The 23,311-nt window shown below is 38.2% G+C and overlaps 1 long non-coding RNA gene, 1 pseudogene and 7 gene segments (V, D, J or C); 1 reads left to right on the forward strand and 8 right to left on the reverse strand.

The window, feature by feature from the left end:
- Window positions 1-2,951: 2,951 nt before the first annotated feature.
- Window positions 2,952-3,403, reverse strand: LOC124396494. The segment is given in 2 exon segments: window positions 2,952-3,259; window positions 3,353-3,403. Coding segments are annotated over 2 exon segments (351 nt in total).
- A 1,175-nt stretch (window positions 3,404-4,578) lies between these two features.
- LOC124396496 lies at window positions 4,579-5,254 on the reverse strand. The segment is given in 2 exon segments: window positions 4,579-5,109; window positions 5,203-5,254. Coding segments are annotated over 2 exon segments (348 nt in total).
- A 946-nt stretch (window positions 5,255-6,200) lies between these two features.
- LOC124396488 lies at window positions 6,201-6,717 on the reverse strand. The segment is given in 2 exon segments: window positions 6,201-6,530; window positions 6,624-6,717. Coding segments are annotated over 2 exon segments (351 nt in total).
- A 1,250-nt stretch (window positions 6,718-7,967) lies between these two features.
- LOC124396501 lies at window positions 7,968-8,896 on the forward strand. The gene is made up of 2 exons (XR_006927778.1): window positions 7,968-8,191; window positions 8,432-8,896. It is a non-coding gene; the product is annotated as an uncharacterized LOC124396501 (long non-coding RNA).
- Window positions 8,897-13,685: 4,789 nt separating this feature from the next.
- LOC124396455 lies at window positions 13,686-14,731 on the reverse strand. The segment is given in 2 exon segments: window positions 13,686-14,540; window positions 14,624-14,731. Coding segments are annotated over 2 exon segments (420 nt in total).
- Window positions 14,732-15,338: 607 nt separating this feature from the next.
- Window positions 15,339-16,030, reverse strand: LOC124396581. The segment is given in 3 exon segments: window positions 15,339-15,351; window positions 15,535-15,838; window positions 15,920-16,030. Coding segments are annotated over 3 exon segments (363 nt in total).
- Window positions 16,031-16,139: 109 nt separating this feature from the next.
- On the reverse strand, window positions 16,140-17,274 carry LOC124396460. The segment is given in 2 exon segments: window positions 16,140-17,070; window positions 17,154-17,274. Coding segments are annotated over 2 exon segments (375 nt in total).
- A 1,473-nt stretch (window positions 17,275-18,747) lies between these two features.
- LOC124396495 lies at window positions 18,748-19,206 on the reverse strand. The segment is given in 2 exon segments: window positions 18,748-19,052; window positions 19,146-19,206. Coding segments are annotated over 2 exon segments (348 nt in total).
- A 650-nt stretch (window positions 19,207-19,856) lies between these two features.
- Window positions 19,857-20,388, reverse strand: LOC124396582 (annotated as a pseudogene).
- Between the last annotated feature and the right edge of the window lie 2,923 nt (window positions 20,389-23,311).

Below are 23,311 nucleotides of genomic sequence, written 5' to 3' on the forward strand. Positions count from 1 at the left end.
TAAAGATACTACTTTCCATGCCAATGTAAAACATGTTGAAAATCACTGAATTTAAGAACTATTTACTTACTAATTCAACTAACTGTGGATTATTCAGCCTGGTTTCATGACACACTGATAATAATAATACATCTGCAATGTCTTATTTTTAAACTGTTTTTGCTTCATTTTGCTTTCATGTTTCTCTTCAGCCTTAACCCCCAGCCAAAGATAATGACAAGAAATAACAGAATTTTACAGAGGAATTTTGGACATTTATATATAAATTAGACAATCTGTCATCTTGCTCCTTATAACATTTTCCATGAAATCAGGATCTAAAACAGATAAGTTTGAACAGACTGCACTTCTCATATGGATCCAAATCCTTTTCATTTTCAATAACGTAAATAAATAAATAAGTATATAAATAAATAAATAAATAAATAAATAAATAAATAAATACATAAAAAGGATAGATAGATAGATAGATAGATAGATAGATAGATAGATAGATAGATAGATAGATAGATAGATAGATAGATAGATAGATAGATAGATATCCAAGTTGCTTTATTTTTTCTAAACTTTTTTAATTGACAAACCAAAGGCTCAAGAGGGAACAACTATTTATATCTTTGATGATAGAAGTACTAACAGGAACTCACTTATTCTGCAGATGTTCCACAAAACTGTAAATGGATAAAATGTATAAAAATAAAACATCACCAAAGTGCTGTGAAATAAAGCTCTTTGGGATGTGATGTTACTGAAAAACATGAAGGTGAATTCCGGGTGTTAGTAAATCGACTTTACATCAAGCCACATCACATGACACAATCACATGATTTCTTTAAACAGCACATACCAAGTGTATATTCTTGATTTAGGGTAAATTTTTTATTGATCTAAATCTTTGTTGAAAATCATTCATGTTACTGTGAGTATCTATCATGAGGAACTAAATGAGGGAATATTGTACATTACAGATAATTAATTTTAAACAAAAAATGAGCTCTAAAATCTCTCTAAAAGCTCTTCAACACCAGATGTAATGAATCAGCTGCACCACTGATGTTTTTGTACAGTGTTTCCTCATATTTCTGCTACTGTGCTTCGTGAGCAGTAATACACAGCTGTGTCCTCTGCTGTCACACCAGAGAGTTTCAGATACACCATGCTGTTGGAATTATCTCTGGTGATTTCTATTCTTCCTGTGAAGGAATTAGCATAGTTATTGCCATTTCCACCTGACCAAACACGTCCCGTCCACACCAGTGGTTTTCCTGCAGGTTGTCGAATCCAAGCTGTAGCATAGCTCGTAACTGAATATGAAACCTTGCAGTTGATGGAGAGACTCTGGCCTGGCTGGACTGTCATGGAAGCAGGCTGAGTCAGTTCCTCACCATGCACATCTGTGGAGGAAAACACATGGTGATATCTCACACAATATACACTGCACATTTATTGTTCTTGTAGTAAATTAATGAATTGGATAAAGCACTCACAGGAAGCAGCTGCCAGCAGGAGCAGTAGAGATGTAGAGAACATGGTGTGTGTTGTTCTCTGTTCTCCAACGTTTAACAGAGTTTAACCATTACATCACATAAATAGAGTGATGTCCAGCCCTGATGCTTGGATTTGCTTATCTGCTGATAACGGTTGGAGAACATATTCAAAACATGTTTAAATCAAAAGTAGGAGATTCATCTTTTGAAGGATAAAACAATTTTCATGACAGAAACCACTTTATCAGCTTTTCTCAATTTATACACCAATAACTGTATTCTCAGTTCTCAGAAAGTTCTGGCTATATCGTTTATATATGCATGGCTCGCCACATAAACAGATTAAAAGTCTGTGTAATTGTTGGTTTGGTGAGGTTTCTATGATGAGATGTTTAATCATTCTGCATGGAAGGAGTCTCGAGTGTGAGGACTTGGTATCAGTAAAAGGTAAAGCTGTAAATAAATGTATAGAAAGTATTTATGATAGAAGGTTTTCTAGTTTCATAGTAACAAAAAGACACCGTTACGAGAGAGTAAAAGGAGAGAGGCTGGTGAGGGATCAGCTGTTGATACTGATATAACACAAGTGATAAATGTAACTAATGCTTTGTGAAAGAGAAGTAGAAAATGTTGTCTTGAATTATAAATAAATGCATTGTTCCCAAAATGGTGTGATAGAAGAGAAACACTGATACAAGACTGTTTATTGTGAAATCAGTCACAGAGTAAAAAACCTGTACTTGTAAGAAAAAGGTTTGGGGAAGGATTTGTGAATGTTGTCTTTTTTCAGTTGTGTAATTTCTTTGCATCATGACGTCATCCTTGAAGAGAAAAACTATTTTCTCAGGAATAAGACATTATGAGATAAAGCACATGTACAAGAGTTTTATAAAAATGGATTCACTTTATTTTTTTATTAATGAATTTCATGATGATGTCAGGAGAAGTAATGCGATACTTGCTGCTGGTGTTTTTTATGACTTCAAAACTGAAATGCAGAAATTATATATTTGTATGGAGCGACACAGTACAACAGCGCCTCCTATTGTCCCATAGTGTGTTCACAAAAACTGGACATAGTGGACTAAACTGTTTCTTTTACAGTTCAGTGTTTAGATTTATTTAATTTAAACTTTCAGAGTAATCCAAGTGAAAAAATAAACAAGTTGCACATAATGATAACCTCTTTATCTTTTCAAACAAATAATGGAGATGCAGGTAAAGAAGATTTCAGGTGAAGTAATCAGATATGGACTGTCAAATGTCCATGATCCTCCTGCACTGCAGAATTATTATTATATTTAAATGAAGGAGCATGTTGGGAGTTAACACTTGTGCATGCCTGGAACTGTATGTGATTATGAGCACTGTTCACTCAGGACTTTTCCCCAATTTTCATGAAGGAACATGACAACACACACCAAACTGATAAAATGTTTTGTACAGGGATGTTGGTGATGTGTATCACTGTGTGTAACAAGCGCAGTAATACACAGCTGTGTCTTCAGTCTGCATGTTCTGTCCTTGAATTGTTATTGTGTTTGTAGACGTGTCTCTGGAGATGCTGAACTTATTTTTCAGTTTGTCACTGTAACCTGTGCTCCCACCAGTATAAATGCTTCCAATCCACTCCAGAGTTTTTCCTGCAGGTTGTCGGATAAAAGCTGTATAATAGCTCGTAACTGAATATGAAACCTTGCAGTTGATGGAGAGACTCTGGCCTGGCTGGACTGTCATGGAAGCAGGCTGAGTCAGTTCCTCACCATGCACATCTGTGGAGGAAAATACATGGTGATATCTCACACAATATACACTGCACATTTATTGTTCTTGTAGTAAATGAATGAATTGGATAAAACACTCACAGGAAGCAGCTGCCAGCAGGAGCAGTAGAGATGTAGAGAACATGGTGTGTGTTGTTCTCTGTTCTCCAACGTTTAACAGAGTTTAACCATCAAATCACATAAATAGAGTGATGTCCAGCCCTGATGCTTGGATTTGCTTATCTGCTGATGATGGGTGGAGAACATATTCAAAACATATTAAAATCAAAAAGAGGAGATTCGTCTTATGAAGGATAAAATATTTTTCATGACAGAAACCACTTTACCAGCTTTTCTCATTTATACATCAATAACTGGTGTATACTCAGTTCTCAGAAATTTCTGGCTTTATCGTTTATATATGCATGGCTCGCCACATAAACAGATTAAAAGTCTGTGTAATTGTTGGTTTGGTGAGGTTTCTATGATGAGATGTTTAATCATTCTGCATGGAAGGAGTCTCGAGTGTGAGGACTTGGTATCAGTAAAAGGTAAAGCTGTAAATAAATGTATAGAAAGTATTTATGATAGAAGGTTTTCTAGTTTCATAGTAACAAAAAAGACACCGTTACGAGAGAGTAAAAGGAGAGAGGCTGGTGAGGGATCAGCTGTTGATACTGATATAACACAAGTGATAAATGTAACTAATGCTTTGTGAAAGAGAAGTAGAAAATGTTGTCTTGAATTATAAATAAATGCATTGTTCCCAAAATGGTGTGATAGAAGAGAAACACTGATACAAGACTGTTTATTGTGAAATCAGTCACAGAGTAAAAAACCTGTACTTGTAAGAAAAAGGTTTGGGGAAGGATTTGTGAATGTTGTCTTTTTTCAGTTGTGTAATTTCTTTGCATCATGACGTCATCCTTGTGAAGAGAAAGTGAACAAGTGATTTTGTCAGGAATAAAGGCATTATGAGGTAAAGCACATGTACAAGAGTTTATAGAAATTGCTTCTTCACTTCACTTTGTTCTTCTATTAATGAATTCTATTAAGATGACAGGGAGCAATGCTGTAGTTGCTGATGGTGTTTTTATATGACTGCAAAACTGAAAAACAGAAATGTTATAATGCATAAATATAAACACAATACAACAGCGCCTCCTGTCGATCTACAGTGTGTTCATATGTAAACTAAAATATTTGTTTTACAGTTCAGTGTTTAGATTATTTTCATTTGATTTGTGCAGGACTGGTACTGTATGTGTTTGGAAATGGTTCACACATTTTATCTAGATTTTTCTGTAAAATTAAATAACCACACAAAGTTTTAAAACATGATGAGCACTGTTTACTCAGAACTTTGTCCACTGTTCATGAGGGAACATGACAGAAAACACACCAAACTGATAAAATGCTGTATTTCTGATTTTGTGGAAGAACAGTTATTGTTTATGAACAGTAGACTTGTAACTAAGTGTTATGTTTTGTGTTGATTCTGTTATAATGTACACTGTACAGGATGTTTTTGTACAGGGATGTTGGTGATGTGTATCACTGTGTGTAACGAGCGCAGTAATACACAGCTGTGTCTTCAGCCTGCATGTTCTGTCCTCGAATTGTTATGGTGTTTGTAGACGTGTCACTGGAGAGACTAAACTTATTTTTCAGTTTGTCACTGTAAGTTCCACTCCCACCAGCAATGTATCCAATCCACTCCAGAGCTTTTCCTGCAGGTTGTCGGATAAAAGCTGTATAATAGCTCGTAATTGAATATGAAACCTTGCAGTTGATGGAGAGACTCTGGCCTGGCTGGACTGTCATGGAAGCAGGCTGAGTCAGTTCCTCACCATGCACATCTGTGGAGGAAAACCCATGGTGATATCTCACACAATATACACTGCACATTTATTGTTCTTGTAGTAAATGAATGAATTGGTTAAAACACTCACAGGAAGCAGCTGCCAGCAGGAGCAGTAGAGATGTAGAGAACATGGTGTGTGGTGTTTGTACTGTGGTCTTCTCTGTTCTCCAATGTTTAAAAGCATTTAACCACATCACATAAATAGAGTGATGTCCAGCCCTGACACTTGAATTTGCTTATCTGCTGATGATGGGTGGAGAACATATTCAAAACATGTTTAAATCAAAAGTAGGAGATTCATCTTATGAAGGATACAAATTTTTCATGATAGAAACCACTTTACCAGCTTTTCTCATTTATACATCAATATATATATATATATATATATATATATATATATATATATATATATATATATATATATATATATATATTTATATTTATATTTATATTTATATTTATATTTGGAAGGGCCATTATTTATGTAATGAAAAATGTATGTTTATTTTTAAATACTGTACCATTAAATACATTAGAAATGTATTAATCGATTTGTATATATATTTAGACAATTGGTCATCTTGCTCTATTGAAATTCTTATGAATGGTTTAAAGAAATCAGGACCCCCTTGCTTTATGTAAATCTGAATGTCATGATGATGATCAGATCAGAGTGTGAAAAGACAGATAACATAAATGTGCAGAAAGCAGCAGATTAAAACTGATCAGTTTGCAGAGACTGCCCTCTAGAGGCACAAAGCTTTAACATTGCCAGACCAAGAATAATAAACTAGAAAATAACAAAATACAAGATTTTATCTGTCAATAAAAAACAATTCTCACATGGAGCAGCGATACAGATCAAGGAAGAATTCCAAATCCTGTGTTTGTTATCCTGTGAGATTATTGGATATAATTTTGGATTACATTTTTTTATCAACAATACAAAATTATAAAAAAAAAAGACAAAAAATAAACCCTGTAAAATAATTTGTGAAATTTATGTTGTTTAAACAAAGTTAGATAAATAAGTGTGGTGTCTTGTGGATATTCTGTTATAATGTAAACTGTATGAGGTGTTTTTGTACAGGGATGTTGTTGATGTGTATCAGTGTGGGTGACGAGCGCAGTAATACACAGCTGTGTCTTCATTCTGCATGTTCTGTCCTGTTAATGTTACTGTGTTGCTGGACGTGTCTCTGGAAATTCTAAACTTATTTTTCAGTTTGTCACTGTAATATAGGCTCCCACCACTACCGATAGATCCAATCCACTCCAGAGCTTTTCCTGCCGGTTGTCGGATCCAAGCTGTACCATAGCTTGTAACTGAGTATGAAACCTTGCAGTTGATGGAGAGACTCTGGCCTGGCTGGACTGTCATGGAAGCAGGCTGAGTCAGTTCCACACCATGCACATCTGTGGAGGAAAACACATGGTGATATATCACACAATATACACTGCACATTTATTGTTCTTGTAGTAAATGAATGAATTGGTTAAAACACTCACAGGAAGCAGCTGCCAGCAGGAGCAGTAGAGATGTAGAGAACATGGTGTGTGATGTTTGTACTGGGGTCTTCTCTGTTCTCCAAAGTTTAACAGAGTTTAATCATCACATCACATAAATAGAGTGATGTCCAGCCCTGATATTTGAATTTGCTTATCTGCTGATGATGGGAGGAGAATGTATTTAAAAGATATTTGAATCATGAGGAGGAGATTCATCTTATGGAAGATCAAGTCTTTTCCATGACTGACACCTCTTTACCAACTTTTTTTATTTATATATCAACAACAGAGGGAATTGTACATATAGAGACAGTCACAACAAAGATTAAATGTACCTCAAATATTTTATATTGGTTTTCTTTTTTTTTTTTTTTGGTTAGTTTTTTAAAAGGTGCAGTAGAAGTAAAGACATTCTGCATTTCATTCTAACGTAAAAAAAGAACATAATGATTAGAACAGCTTTGGCTCTCCGCCACATCTGTCTATGACTCACTCTTGATGCATGTGAAGATGCCTCGGTCACATGTCTTACCTCCATCCACTACCTTCTTAAAAGGGCTGCTCCGGCCGCTAACACATAATACATTACCGCTAAATTCAAACCCTCAAGCTAGCAAAATGAACAAAAAACAACACAGTGGATTCACATTTATTGTTATATTTAGAAAATACCAGTTTTATGCTGGTCGTATTATTTTATTTTGTTGTATTTATCCACCACACCTTAAAGGCCGGTCTGTGAAATATATTGATCATTGACAATAATCTGGTCCGTGGCGCAATAAAGGTTGTGGACCACTGGCTTAGAGGATTACTTGTGTTTATTTGTTTCTTGCATGGACATATGGTTCAAGACTCTCTCTGGATTCCTTTATTTCTCTTATTATTTTCATAGAAATCTCCTGAAGATTAATTCTAGGTGATAAAGCATAAAGCACAAAACAGAGATACTGTGGTTTATCTGGTTGAGCTTTGTCTGTAAATTGAGAGGCTGCAGATTAAAATCCCAGTCAAATGCATTGAGAGTAAATTATACCACAAAGCAGCTGCTTGGGGTGTAAAAACTGTGTGAATAGAAAATTATCCAAAATAAAGCAGATGCAAAATGAGTACCACGGTGTATTTATTTATTTACAGAGCTATTTCTATACATTTGTCATTTTTGTATTTCATAAAAATATGAACCACAAAAAATGCTCTATTGTTCACCCTTGTGGAGAAACCGATACATGCGTGACCAGAGATAAACTGGTTAGTTTGAATTGGATTTGCATTGGCCAATCAGAGAGTATAATAAGGCGGGTTTAGAACCCACTATCCAATAAGATACATGGTGGGCGGGGCTTCGTCTTGATCTCCGTTATTGTGTCTCATATTGAAGTTGGCTGTTGAAATGAAACATGGTTGACCGCGTGCTTCCCAAACTTTCATTTAATTTCGTGTAGACAGAGAGCGTTTTCACACCAAAATGCAGTTTTCAGATGGATCCGGATTAATGTGGATGTAGACTCAAATAGATGCAGCTTGCTGACCATCTGAACCTGAATTCAGGGAGGTAGAAGTGAAAGGTAGGAGTGTGTAAGGAGCAGGTGAAGGGACATCACTTCCACTCCTATAAACACCAGGAGCAAAGAGTTGGTAGTTCAGTCTGTTTGAGCTCTGACATCAGTCACCTTAAAACAATTATAAACTTACAGTATATCAGTATTTTATTAAGAACAGTTGTTTAGATGTGTTTCTTTCTACCTCATTTACTAACCCATTCATTAAGTACTTGTTTTGATGCACAAACTTCTGTACCCATCCAGGTCCTGCAATCCTGTGGCCATCACTGTTCTCTCCATTTCCTGCTCAGAAGATGACAAGAAGATCCAGCTTCTGAACTACATGCTTCTGCTTCTGGTCCTGTCCTTGTCCTGCAAGCTCCAGTCATAGGGACATTATGTTCCTGCTCCTGTCTAAAGGTCTACATGCTCTTGCTTCTGTACATATTTCAAGCTCCTGTCCAGGATACTACAAGCTTTTTCTACTGTCCTAAACAGTACATACTGCTGCTTCTGTCCAGGACACTTCCATGTTCTGCACCTGTCCAGAATACAACAAGCTGGTGTCCAGAGACTACAATATAGTTACACTAACATATAAGATAGATAGATAGATAGATAGATAGATAGATAGATAGATAGATAGATAGATAGATAGATAGATAAGCAGTTGACTGTCCCCTTTGACTTCCACAATATGGAAAAAAATAAATTATACTGTACCAGAAACTGTTTGTTTCTTTTTTTCCCACAATATCTTTGTTTGTGTTTAGCAGAAGAAAAACTTATATTGTTGAGTGTTGAGAACTCATTTTACAGTTTTCGGTAGGAGATGCATGTTTCTGTTGTACCACTAGAGGGCACAATAGTGCATGATTAATTGATTAATTTTTTGTGGCACTCGTTTCAAAAGAGACAAAGATTCTATAAGAGCTACAGTATCGTGTTGGATTTTATGGTAAAGGTTTTCGCCTTTGAGCCCAGAGGTTGTTGGTTTAAATCTGGCATGTCCCTGTGATTGTGACACTGTTTGGCTGGAAAAATGTGGATTGTGAGTGTGGAAGTGGGCAGGGACCTGAGCCTGTTTATAGTGTGTGTGGCAGCGGGGACGTGGCCGAGTGCTGGTTTGTGAATGGATGGTGCAGCTTGAGAATACTAGGAGTAAGAATCACACACACATTTATGATTTAACTATTCATTTTCTCTGTTTCAGTGTGTGGGGCAAAGGATAAAAAGTGTGTGTGTGTGTGTGTGTGTGTGTGTGTGTGTGTGTGTGTGTGTGTGTGTGTGTGTGTGTACTTGTGTTCAGAATTAAACACTGAAAAATGAAACAGAATTGTGAAACCATGTTTATGGCTGAGTAAACTCAGTCCTGTTTTTTGTAAACCAGTCACTTGTCTCCTCTTTCTTCCACCCTGAGCCTGCAAGCTCAGTAGATGAGTAAATGAATGTTAATATTCCTGCAAGAAATTCAAATTTTGTCACATACACATTCATAGTGTAAGAACATAAAAATAAAGTATAAAAGTATATGTAAATATAATCTGATTGAAAAGTATGAAATTTTTTTTGTCTTTTTTTGTAGAGCTGAAGTATGTGAGATGTGGCTCCATCAATATTAATGATAAACTTTAAAAAAACCTGCTGTGCCAAAAGCATTTCACATCTGTGAGCTTAGTGAGTTCAGATTATACCAGTGCTTCTCTAAATGTTCTGCTCTTTATTACAAAATTCTCTCTGCACTGGTAGTGGTGTAGAAGATAAAAGCCCTAAAAACCTTCATCTTGTGTAAAGGCTGATGGCTCAGTAGGTTAAGACTGGTGCTTACTGATATCTGGAACAGAGGTTCAAACCTTGCTTCAGGTAATGTTAGAGCTTCTTCAACTCTTTTGTTCTTTATAACAAAGTTCTCTCTGCTCTAGTAGTGGTGTAGAACAGAAGATAAACCCCCTAAAAAAAGGAAAGAGACTTGTCAGCTCTGATAGCTCGGTGGGTTAAGTGTCGATACCCATTGCGGGTACTGAACCTCGGTTCAAGGCCGCCACTGAGCAGTAGGTGCTGTGCTTGGGTGGGACTGTAAACTCCGGCAGAAAGAAAGAAAGAGAGAGAAAGTCCGGTCTGTCCCACCTGGGCCTCCTGGAGAGGTGAAACAGGGGGTTATGCTGCTCTGGGCTTTCTCTTGTGTGTATATATATATATTTATTTATTTATTTATTTTATACTATTTTTCCCCCTCTCATATATTATTTCTCTATTATCATTCATCCTACTTTCCTACATTATACATTTATATATTACTATATATCTCAATACATCCTTATAATCATATTACATTTTTATAATACGTCCATTGCATTATTATCCTTATCTTAACTTAAATACTATAAAATACTAACATTTACATAAACCATCCCCAGGTCTCATTGAGACCAAAAAGCTTAAGCTTGGATTTGAACCATGAAACTGAGAAGCACAATTACAACAACTAATTCAAGCCTAAACCAACTGAGCCACAAACAAAGACAAGAGATGTGCTTGTTTTTAATATTTATTTGTTCATCATGCAGGAAAAGAGACCAAAGAACTCACTCACCATTCATGAGGGGTTTGAACCTAGAACCTCAACACCACAACAACACTCTGACAGTGTTAACCATTGAAGCTACTGGGGAAGACACGTAGTGTTTGCTTTTTTAAACCTCTAATTGTTTTCATCCTCTTGTGGAAACCAAGAAGAGAAAACACACGTACCATATAAACGGGGTTCGAAACCAGAAAATCGCAAACAATTCAAACGCAGCACTACCCAACTGAGCCACCGGAGGGAGATAAAGAGTTTTCTTTCTTTTTTTTTTCCTGTGGGAAACGATAACAAAGAACACACGCACGATCAGAACGGGGTTCGATCCCAGAAACTCAGCAAACAACACCATCGCAGCACTAACCAACCGAGCCACCGGGTGGAGATAAAGGCCGTGTTTTTTTTATTATTATTATATCTTCCTCTGGGAAACGAGCACAAAGAACACATGCACCATTAAAACGGGGTCCAAACCCAGATACACAACACAATCGTAGCACTAACCAACCGAACCACCGGGGGGAGACAAAGGGCTTGCTATTTTTTTTATTTTATCTTTTTCTGGGAAACGAGAACAAAGAAAACACGCACGTTTCAATCGGGGTTCGAGCCAAGACCCTCAGCAATACAGAATAATCACAGCACTAACCAACCGAGCCACCGAGGCAGAGATAAGATTTTGTTGTTTTATTTTTGAACATACATTTTTATTCCTGTACACGTTAAAAAATGTTTGAAATGTCTTTTGTCTACTTCTGTGGCACAGAAATTTATTTTTTTATCAGTGCTGTAACTGAGGCTTTTAAAAAAAAAAAATTCTTATTAATTCCCTTCCAAATACAGCGCTCTCTCCATACCCTTGTAACTGTAACCCATGTTAGCTCTCCTGTATCTGTGTGGTATAGAGGTTAGAGGTGCAGTCCTTACTACAGAATATTCCTAGTTCAAATTTAGATTTTTTTTTTTTTTTTTTTAAATTAAAAACCAGAAAGGTTCTTTAAAACATACTCTATTTGCATAAATCAGCCAGTAACAGTAGAAGCTGGATTTGAACCAGCAACCGCAAAGAATCAAGGCATCGTTTTTACTTACAAGGCCATTAATCATCCCCAAACAGCACTCTATTTTTTGCAGCTTTATTGTTTTTTTTTTTTTTACAAATAATTAAAAAGGTAGCCAAAGCAGGATTTGAACCCTAAACATTACAGTCATCAACAACTAGTCTTATACCGCTGAGCCATCAAGTCTCTTTTATCTACTGCTGGCTTTAACATAAAGCAATTGATATACACGATATTTGTTCCTGTACACCTTCAGAAAAAGTTTGAAATATCTTTTGCCTGCTTCAGTGAACCAGGAGTTTTTTTGTTTTTGTTTTACATATTAACAGCAGGAGGTGAGTTACTTTCAATTTCTCTTATTTATTCTCAACCAACTAAAGGACTCTCTCCAGACTTGAGGCAGATACAAAATGAGATTCACACCTGTGACAAGACTTTTGGTGACATTCCAAATGTGTATTTCACTGAGCCACTGGAACAGACACTGTAGAGAAGGTTTTCATCAATGCAAATAACTGATAAAGAAGCTTTGAGATAATCCAAAGCAGGATACAAACCCTAATCATCACAGTCTGAGACTCCAGTCTTAGACCTCTGAACCTTCAAGCCAGGCTAAGGGGGGTTAGCTTTTGTTTAATACCGGCTGAGAGATCAATGTTACACCTCTATCTTCTACTGGGTTTAACATAAAGAAATCACCATACAACAAAAATATAATTGACATTTTTTTTTGTCTGCTTCAAAGGCTCAGGCTTTATTAACACCAACCTACAGCCTTCACTACATACCTGAGAGAGATACAAATTGAGGTTCACACCTGTAAAAGGTACAGACATTTAATCCAGTGAGCTACTTCAGCAGACATGAGGGTGATGTTTATGGGGTTTGTAATTATTAAGTACAATCGCAAAACTAAATAATTTATAAAGATGCTGAAGTAGGATTCAAACTTGAATTGCCAGTCAGTGACACCACAGCTTTAGTCTGCTGAATGATCTGACTGCACTGGAATTGTAATTTTTTAAAGAAGCTTTAAAAGCAGGATTTGAACACTAATCACTACAGTCTAAGAAACCTCAGTTTTAGACCTCTAAACTTTCAAATCTGGCTTTTATTTAAGCTCCTGCTACACACATATCCAATGTGTTCCAAAGACATAGATGGGATTTGTCTAATCCAGTGAAAACAGTAGTTGGATATTGAAAACCCAGAGAATTTACCAGAGTATTTAGTGTCACCCTTTGTAATGATCAGTATGTTTTTATTAATGTAGCAGCAGCCTTTAGAACACGGAACTTTCCATTTTCTCCATAACATGAAGGTCATGACTGAGACAAAAGTGAAGCTGGTGAGAGAATGTCTGATTATAGCTGCTAGAACATAATTGAGAAGAAGAACGAGCCTGTGTTGCACACAATCCAGTACAAAAATAATATATTTTATTAAATATCTAAGATAATGTTGAATGGAAAGGGCTGAGATAAAGGGGAATAAAACACTTCTGGTGCATGCAGTAATAAAAATGGATCTTCTAAAAACTTCATATAGTGTTATAGAGTGTTTTGGTAAATATAAGATATTTGTTTGCTTTTGTCTCCTCACTCTCCTGCGTTCACTAATGTTTGTTGAAGGTAGTTTTTGAGCTCTCTATTACCCTCTGACTCTGCCTTTCAGTTAACGCGTCATATTGGCCTTAACAATAAGTATACCTACCTAAGGATAATGCATGTTTTTCTCTCACTTCCTTTTGCCCCACCTCCACCCCCCATTGAGTTAAACATTCATCTGAGTTCTTTTCGACAGAAGACCACTTGCAACTGCTGATGATGATTCCCCATGAACAGTCGAAAGAGCCATGAGGTTACTGTGTGAGGTTAAAAATCAAGAACCATGAACATCTGGACTGTATTTACAGTCTGCTACAATAGTTCAGGGCTAGAGTTGAACAGTGCCATGAACAGTTTTTGCATTTAAATTGTTCAACAGTGAACAGTTGGAACTATGATAAGTGGACATTCGTGAGACCTAAGTGATGATGGGTTCTCTTTTGAATCTGGCTTCAAGCCCTTTAACTCTATTTGCTCCAGGAGCACTGTATCATGGCTGACCCTGTGCCCTGACACCAGGTTCCTAATACTAGAGAAAGAGTTTCACTGTGCTGTAATCTACATGTAACAATTATGAAGCACATTTACTTTTGGATAGAGTTCACAGATTTTAACTAGATATTTCTGTAAAATAAAAAAGTTTATAAACATGATGAGCACTGTTCACTCAGGACTTTGTTCACTGTTCATAAGGGAACATGAAACAACACACCACACTTATAAAATGTTGAATTTTTGCTTTTGCTGCTAAACAGTTTTCTGTACAGGATGTTTTTGTACAGGGATGTTGTCGACATGTTTCACTCTGGGGTCACGAGCGCAGTAATACACAGCTGTGTCTTCAGCCTGCATGTTCTTCCCCTGTAAGGTCACACTGTTACTGGAAGTGTCTCGAGAGATGACAAACTTGCCTTTAAGTGAATCTTTCTTATAAATATCTCCATCATAATCAATGGTGTTGATCCATTCCAGAGCTTTTCCGGCAGGTTGTCGAATCCAAGCTGTTCCCCAGTGGCTGCTATCAGTGATAGAAGCTCCAGACACTCTACAGGTGATGGATAAAGTCTCTCCTGGCTTTAGAAGCACTGAGTCTGGCTGGATGAGCTCAGTAGCACAGAACACATCTGTGAAAAAGGAAACAGAAAAGGTTCACATGTTGAACTGAAAGGATCAGATGAACCAGTAAAGATGAAATCCAAACACTCACAGGGGACGAGAGCCAGAAGAAGCAGTGAAACTGAAGACAACATGTTGGAGGAGTAGTAATGAGAAGATCTTCCTCTCTAGATAATCACGCTGTTAATAATACAAGAGGAGATCGAGATTTGCATAAACATTCCACAGAAGCTGTGTTCAGTGCAGAGATACGTCACAGTCACATCCCATATTTATATAGTGTGGGTGTGATAGATAGATAGATAGATAGATAGATAGATAGATAGATAGATAGATAGATAGATAGATAGATAGATAGATAGATAGATAGATAGATAGATAGATAGATAGATAGATAGATACTTATTATAGTTCCTTCAAATGCAAGTAGTGGGACCTCATTATAAATGAACTACTGCCCTCTATAGGTGCAAAATCTTTCACACTGTGTTTCTCTTCTTGCAGGTGTGTGGTTTGGACTGAGCTGGGTTTGTGGAGCTTCTATCACTGATACCAACATCCACTTTATACAGTTCTGGTAGAACAATCTGCAGAAAATCTTTGTAATGTGGCTTTTAAATTGAACACAAGACTCTATACGAAATGTTTTCAATAAAATATTAAAGTGTCCGTGAAATGAGAATTAGTATCTCTCTTTGAGAATATTGGGATCATAATCATGGAAGAATTCAACCGCTAGTAAAAGGTCAGAACAAAATGCTTTCACACATGATCACACACATGATCATTTGGTGTGGTGATTACTGTTAGCCAAAGACACTGCAACAAAATATGATATTGTTAGTGATGTGATTATAAGTGTGTATAATGTGCAGTGATGTAGAATTATGTTTTAACATTCACACTACAAATGATATGTGGCATTATTTATTTAATTAATAATTAGAGACGTATGAGGTGTTTTTGTACAGGGATGTTGTTGATGTGTATCACTGTGGTTGACGAGCGCAGTAATACACAGCTGTGTCTTCAGTCTGCATGTTCTGTCCTGTTAATGTTACTGTGTTGCTGGACGTGTCTCTGGTAATCTGAAACCTGCTTTTTAGTTTCTCACTGTAGTAGGTGTCACCACTAGCACATATGCGTCCAATCCACTCCAGAGTTTTTCCTGCAGGTTGTCGTATCCAGTTTGTACAGTAGCTGCCATCAGTTAATGAATATCCAGACACTTTACAGGTCAGAGTCAGTGACTGACCAGGGGTTAATACTGTGGATCCGGTCTGGATCAGCTCAACACAGTGACCACCTGTTAAAGAAAAGTTATTTAAATGGTGTAAAAGCAAAATTATCCAAAACTGTATTATATGTTAAATGTAGAAACACTTACAGTGTACGGCTGCCAGCAGCAGCAGCAGTAGTGATGTAGAGATCATGGTGTGTGTTGAAGCAGAATCAGTAAAAGCTCTTGTCTGTGTTGCTTAAATATATAACAGGGAAGGACATTTGCATAAAGACACTCCTTTTCTTAGGGGACATTTGATGCATATTAGACATTTTTCATTCACATTTCATGCAGATTTGGTTCAGTGTTCTGTAATTAGATATTTATGGAAGGAGTCTCCAGTTTAAATCAGCTTTCTGACAAAGAAAATTCTATAGGACTGAGAACGTTGCACTTTTTTATTTCTCAGCAACACAAACTGCTTCATATTTTCTAATTAGTTTTGAGATTGAGATGAACCAGAGAGTGAAAAAACGGTTACCAGCTTCTGTGACAGAAGTCATAACAGGAACTCACTTGTTCTGCAGATGTTCAACAATATTCAACTGTGAATAAATAAAATGTATAAAGTGTTCATAAAAGTAAAACATCAGTAAATTGCTGTAAAATAAGGCACTTTGGGATGTGATGGTACTGAAGAACATGAGGGTGAATTCAGGATGTTAACATTAAGTCACATGTCACAGTCACATAATTTCCTATAACTACAAACCAAATGTTTATTCTATATTCAGGGTTCATTTTTAATTGATTGAAATCTTTTTTTGAAAATCATTCATGTGTCTCTCATTATCTATCATGAGGAAGTAAGTGAGGGAATATTGTAGATTAGGGATCATTAATATTAAACAGAAGATGGGCTTTAAAAATGTTTTCAGCAGATGTAATGAATCAGCTGCACCACTGATGTTTTTGTACAGTGTTTCCTCATATTTCTGCTACTGTGGTTCGTGCGCAGTAATACACAGCTGTGTCCTCTGCTGTCACACCAGAGAGTTTCAGATACGCCATGCTGTTGGAATTATCTCTGGTGATTTCTATTCTTCCTTCAAATGATTTACTATAACCAGTGCCACTGCCATCAGTAGAGACACGTCCCATCCACACCAGTGGTTTGTTCTCCTGCTGTCTGATCCAGTGCATTTGGTAGCTTCCAAAAGTAAACCCAGATCCTCTGCAGGAGAGACTCAGTGTTTCTCCAGGTTTCTTCAGCACTGAGGTTTGTAACGACTCAAGACTTTGACATTTCACACCTGCTGAAGGAATCAACATATACAGTCTATTAGTTTTAATACAGATACATACAGCAGTGAATCCCAGGTTTGAGTTGAGAACTCACTGATGAAGCTGATCAGTAGCAGGAATAAGGAGAGTGAGATCTTCATGGTGAGTGTTGATGAGACTCGACTGCTCCACTCAGCTCAGCTGCACATAAATACTGCATGGACACACATTTGCATCATGACGTCATCCTCATGAAGAGAAAAGTGAACAGATTCAACTTTTAAAAGAAGCTCTCAGAGTCTCCGTGCTGCTGGAGCCATCTTTAGAAATACTTGCCTGCTGGTCTTCTACATGTAGTAATAATCACAATAAAATGTTCTTTGGTGGTTCACTTGGTTTGTATTTATTAATGACTAAATATATAAATTACATTTTGGACTTTTAATTATTTCAAACCTCCTTACTTATGGAAACTGGATGTCCAAATCATCACACACTTCTATCATGGTACAGCATATTGTTTCAATCTCTAATAAACGTGTTTAATTGAGCACAAAGTATAGTAAATACTATTTTTAATACCATTACTCAGTGGCGGGCCATGCATTTGTGACATGGGCCTTCAGTGAGGACATACCCAACTTAATCCACCTCTAAATACCACCACTATCATGTTGCAATTATAGAAAACATCGATACTATACAAAAACTCAATATAACAAGGCATGGCATTACAGAGAAAATTACATTTCGCATATGGAGGGTGAATACCATTTTAATAAAGCAAGTTCCAAACCTTTACACTACAACCTCAATTGTGCACCTACATCATCTGGATCAGTTCAGAATCAATATTTGTCTAATAACATGACAGAAACAGAAAAATGTAAATAAAATACAACCTACTCACCATAGATGCATAATCATAATTTGCATCGCTCCTCAGAGGCTGTAACCCAGTGGTACAGCTCGTATTCACTAGTCTAGAAGTGGTGAACAAACCCTTTCCCGGACAAGCTAGCTAGATAGAGTAAAGCACATGTACAAGAGTTAACATAAATTACTTCCTCACTTTAATTTGTTCTTTTATTAATGGATTCCATATAACAGGGAGGAGTAATGCTTTACTTGCTGATGGTGTTTTTATGGGACTTCAAAACTGAAAAACAGAAATTAGGTAATGGCAACACAATACAACAGCGCCTCCTATCGCGCTATAGTTTGTTTACATGGGAACTAAAATGTTTAATTTACCGTTCAAATGTTTAGATTCATTTTATTTGAGGTTTCAGAATAATACAAGTGGAAAAAATGAGAAAGTTACACATAATGATACCCTCTTCATCCTGTCAAGCAATTGATGGAGATTTAGGTGAAGAAGAATTCAGGAAAAGAAGTAATCAGATATATACTGTCCAAATATTCATGATGCTCCTGCACTGCAGATTTATTATTGAATTTAAATGAAGCATCATGGAGGCAGGTAGCACATGTGCAGGACTGGCACTGTATGTGTTTGGAAATAGTTCAATAGTTTTATGTATAATAAAATAAAAACTTGTCCACTGTTTATGAGGAAACATGACACATCACACACCAAACTGATAGAATGCTGTATTTCCGATTTTGTTGATGAACAGTTGCTTTTGTGTTGATTCTGTTATAATGTACACTGTACAGGAAGTTTACAGGGATGTTGGTAATGTGTATCACTGTGGTTGACTAGCGCAGTAATACACAGCTGTGTCTTCAGTCTGCATGTTCTGTCCTCGAATTGTTATTGTGTTAGTAGACGTGTCACTGGAGAAGCTGAATTTATTTTTCAGTTTGTCATTGTAATCTGTACCCCCACTATAAACACGTCCAATCCACTCCAGAGCTTTTCCTGCAGGTTGTCGAATCCAGTGTGTGTAATAGCTCGTAACTGAATATGAAACCTTGCAGTTGATGGAGAGACTCTGGCCTGGCTGGACTGTCATGGAAGCAGGCTGAGTCAGTTCCTCACCATGCACATCTGTGGAGGAAAACACATGGTGAAATCTCACACAATATACACTGCACATTTATTGTTCTTGTAGTAAATGAATGAATTGGATAAAACACTCACAGGAAGCAGCTGCCAGCAGGAGCAGTAGAGATGTAGAGAACATGGTGGGTGATGTTTGTACTGGGTCTTCTCTGTTCTCCAAAGTTTACCCTTTACATCACATAAATAGAGTGATGTCCAGCCCTGATACGTGGATTTGCTTATCTGCTGATGATGGGAGGAGAATATATTTAAAACATATTTAAATCTTGAGAAGGAGATTCATCTTATGAAGGATAAAATCTATGACAGAGTTTAGTGTTTCATAAAGGTGCAGGAGCAGTAAAGACACACTGCATTTCCCTCCAATGTAAAAACATGTCCACATCCACAAAATATAAGAACTGCTACAATTTACTTACTAATTCATCAAACAGTGTGGATTATTTAGCCTGGTTTCATGACACACTGATATAATAGATATGTAACGTAATAGTTTTAAACAATGTTGTAAATAGATTTTAGTACTGTCCTTTTCATCTCTCAATCATTTGAACCTCACCATATTGAGTAAGATATTGTGTAAGTAGAGAAAGAGCGCCTCTCTCTCTCTCTCTTTCATGCAGTTTTAATGGGGCTGCAGGTATATAAATATACATAAAAAGGAAATATATACACAAATTATTATTTTATCTCGTCTCTAATGAGTTCATATGTCTGTATGTATATGGGACGTGAATTTAAAGTGAGAAACATCACACATATTTGAGGTTTAGTTTTTGTGCAGTCCTCTCACTGAGGTGTACAGCTGTGTCCCCTTGCACAATAATAAACACCAGTGTCTTCTGCCACCATGTTGCTGATATCCAAGTAAAGCACATTCTTGCTCGTGTCTCTGGAGAAGAAGCTCCAGAGTCTATGCCTCCACCACCCCATATGATCCCGATCCACTCCAAGGCTTTTCCTGGAGGCTGCCTGATCCAGCCTGTGCCATAGCTAGAGAGCTGATAGCCAGAAATCTGACAGGACAACTTCACTGAGGATCCGGGAGGTTTAACCTCAGCAGGAGACGAGGTCAGACTGATGCCACACACATCTGAGAAGAGGAGAGCAATAAAACATACAGATGCTATTAAACACACTTCAGTTCAACTCAGACTGAAATATAGAGCGTACTAAAGGATGATTAAGGTGTGGAGAGACGTGTTTACTCACAGGACACAGAGAATATCAGAAGAAGAAGAAGAGGCCAGTTCATGATTCCTCTGTTTTATTCGACCAAACACACAGACTGCTGTGGACTTGCAGTGTATTTATATCTGTCTGAGGTTGGGGGGATTTGCAAGTCAAGTCAAGTCAAGTCAAGTGGCTTTTATTGTCATTTTTACTATACACAGTGGTACACAGTACACAGTAAAAACGAAACAACGTTCCTCCGGAACCCTGGTGCTACACTAAACAACAAAACAACATAAAGTGCATCAAATGCAGCCTGGTGCAAACAGTGCAAACAAAAGAACAGTACAGACAGACAGAGTGCAGACAGACAACACAAGACAAAAGACAAAAACCAAGTATAGCGCCGACTAGTAAACCTACTGTATACTTAAATATACAGTACTGTGTGAGGAGAAATGTAACAACTCTACCCAGGAGAAAGTACAAACAGAACAGAACAATGTAGTGCAAAAAAACAGCAGCAAGGAGGTGCAAAGACAGCATGTAAACATTCTATTGAATACAAAAGGTGCAAAAACAGCATGTAAACATTATACTGAATACAAGGTGCGAGTATAAATAATAATAAATAGATAAATGGTGGTGGAGTGGATCGAGATGAGTGATGATTGTGTTTAGTCCAGGTTGTACAGTTCAGTAACACACAGAGTGTGTGTGTGTGTGTGTGTGTGTGTGTGTGTGTGTGTGTGTGTGTGTGTGTGTGTGTGAGTTCTGTTCAGTTCTTTGTATTGAGAAGCCTGATGCCTTGTGGAAAGAAACTGTTACACAGTCTTGTTGTGACGGCCCGAGTGCTTCGGAACCGTTTTCCTGATGGTAGGAGAGTGAAGTATGTGTGTGAGGGGTGTGTGTGATCGTCCACAATGCTGTGTGCTTATGGATGCAGCGTGTGGTGTAAATGTCCATGATAGAGGGAGAGATGATCTTCTCAGCTGTCCTCACTATCCTCTGTAGGGTCTTGCGATCCGAGATGGTGCAATTCCCAAACCAGGCAGTGATGCAGCTGCTCAGGATGCTCTCAATGGTCCCTCTGTAGAACATGGACAGGATGGGGGGAGGGAGATGGGCTTTCCTCAGCCTTCTCAGGAAGTAGAGACGCTGCTGGGCTTTCTTGGTGATGGAGCTGGTGTTAAGTGACCAGGTGAGGTTGTCCGCCAGATGAACACCAAGGAATTTGGTGTTTTGACGATCTCCACAGAGGATCCATCGATAATCAGTGGAGATTGGTCGCTCTGTGCTCGCCTGAAGTCCACAACCACAGCCCTGAGGGGCTTTAGTGCTCAGTGTGGTGGTGCTGGAGATGCTGTTCCCGATCCGGACTGACTGAGGTCTCCCAGTCAGGAAATCCAGGATCCAGTTGCAGAGAGAGGTGTTCAGGCCCAGAAGGTTCAACTTCTCGATCAGGTGCTGAGGAATGATTGTGTTGAATGCTGAGCTGAAATCAATGAACAGCATTCGTACATACGAGTCCTTGTTATCCAGGTGGGTCAGGGCCAGGTGGAGGGTTGTGGAGATGGCATCGTCCGTGGAACGGTTTGGACGATACGCAAACTGCATGGGGTCCAGGGAGGGTGGAAGCTGTGTCTTGATGTGCCTCATGACGAGCCTCTCGAAGCATTTCATCACGATGGGAGTGAGCGCGACGGGACGGTAGTCATTGAGGCAGAAGACAGTCGATTTCTTTGGCACAGGAATGATGGTCGTTGTCTTGAGGCACGTGGGAACAACGTTACTGCTCAGGGAGATGTTGAAGATGTCAGTGAAGACATCTGCTAGTTGTTCTGCACATTCCCTGAGCACTCTGCCAGGAATGTTGTCAGGTCCAGCAGACTTCCGTGGGTTAACTCTGCATAAAGTTTTCCTCACTTTAGCTGTGGTTAGACAGAGCACCTGGTCAGTGGGAGGAGGGATGGTCTTCCTCACCACCACATTGTTCTGTACCTCAAACCGGGCGTAGAAGTCGTTCAGCGCATCTGGGAGGGAGGCGTCACGGTCACAAGCAGGTGATGTGGTCTTGTAATTCGTGATCGCCTGGATGCCCTGCCACATGCGCCGAGTGTCTCCACTGTCCTGGAAGTGGTCGTGGATTTTCTTCGCGTGCGCGCGCTTTGCCTCTCCGATAGCACGAAACAGTTTGGCCCTTGCTGTTTTTAAGGTCGCCTTGTCCCCTGTTCTGAAGGCAGAGTCTCTTTGTTTCAACAGCGCACGCACATTTGCAGTCATCCACGGCTTCTGGTTGAAGCGTGTAGTGATGGTCTTGGAGATGGTCACATCGTCAACGCACTTGCTGATGTAGCAGGTCACTGATGACGTGTACTCCTCCAAGTTAATGGAATCGCCGTTGGTTGCAGCCTCTCTAAACATGTCCCAGTCAGTGCACTCAAAACAGTCCTGAAGAGCAGAAGTAGCTCCTTCTGGCCAGGTTTTCACCTGTTTCAGAACCGGTTTAGAGCGTCTGATGAGCGGTCTGTATGCTGGAATAAGCATAACAGAGCAGTGGTCTGAGTATCCGAGATGGGGGCGGGGCTCCACACGATACCCGCCGGGGATGTTTGTGTAAACAAGATCCAGCGTGTTCGCTCCTCTCGTTGCAAAGTCCACATGCTGATGGAGTTTAGGAAGCACAGTCTTGAGATTCGCATGGTTGAAATCTCCGGCGATATCAGAATGGCTCATGTTCCTAGTAATCATCACATCAAGTCTAAAACTTACATGAAATGAGTCAAATTTTCCATAAACCTAAATACTGCATGTTCCTAATCATGATGTTCAGAAGGTCATGATACTAAATGCAGTCATAGCAAAGTGTGAAAAGGACTGTCTTCCCAATGTGCAGAGAGAAACAGATTAAGATGGATGAGTTTGTACAGACTGCCCTCTAAAGGTACAACAATGCTACAACGTTCCTGCTCTCTATAAAATCTTCTTACATGGAGCTAAAGAATCTATAAATTCAAGTCTGGAGTATTTGAATCAACACAGTTCAACAGAGATAAAGATTTCAGCTGAGT

This window comes from Silurus meridionalis, chromosome 14 (genome assembly GCF_014805685.1).
Source record: "Silurus meridionalis isolate SWU-2019-XX chromosome 14, ASM1480568v1, whole genome shotgun sequence".
NCBI classification, from domain to species: Eukaryota; Metazoa; Chordata; class Actinopteri; order Siluriformes; family Siluridae; genus Silurus; species Silurus meridionalis.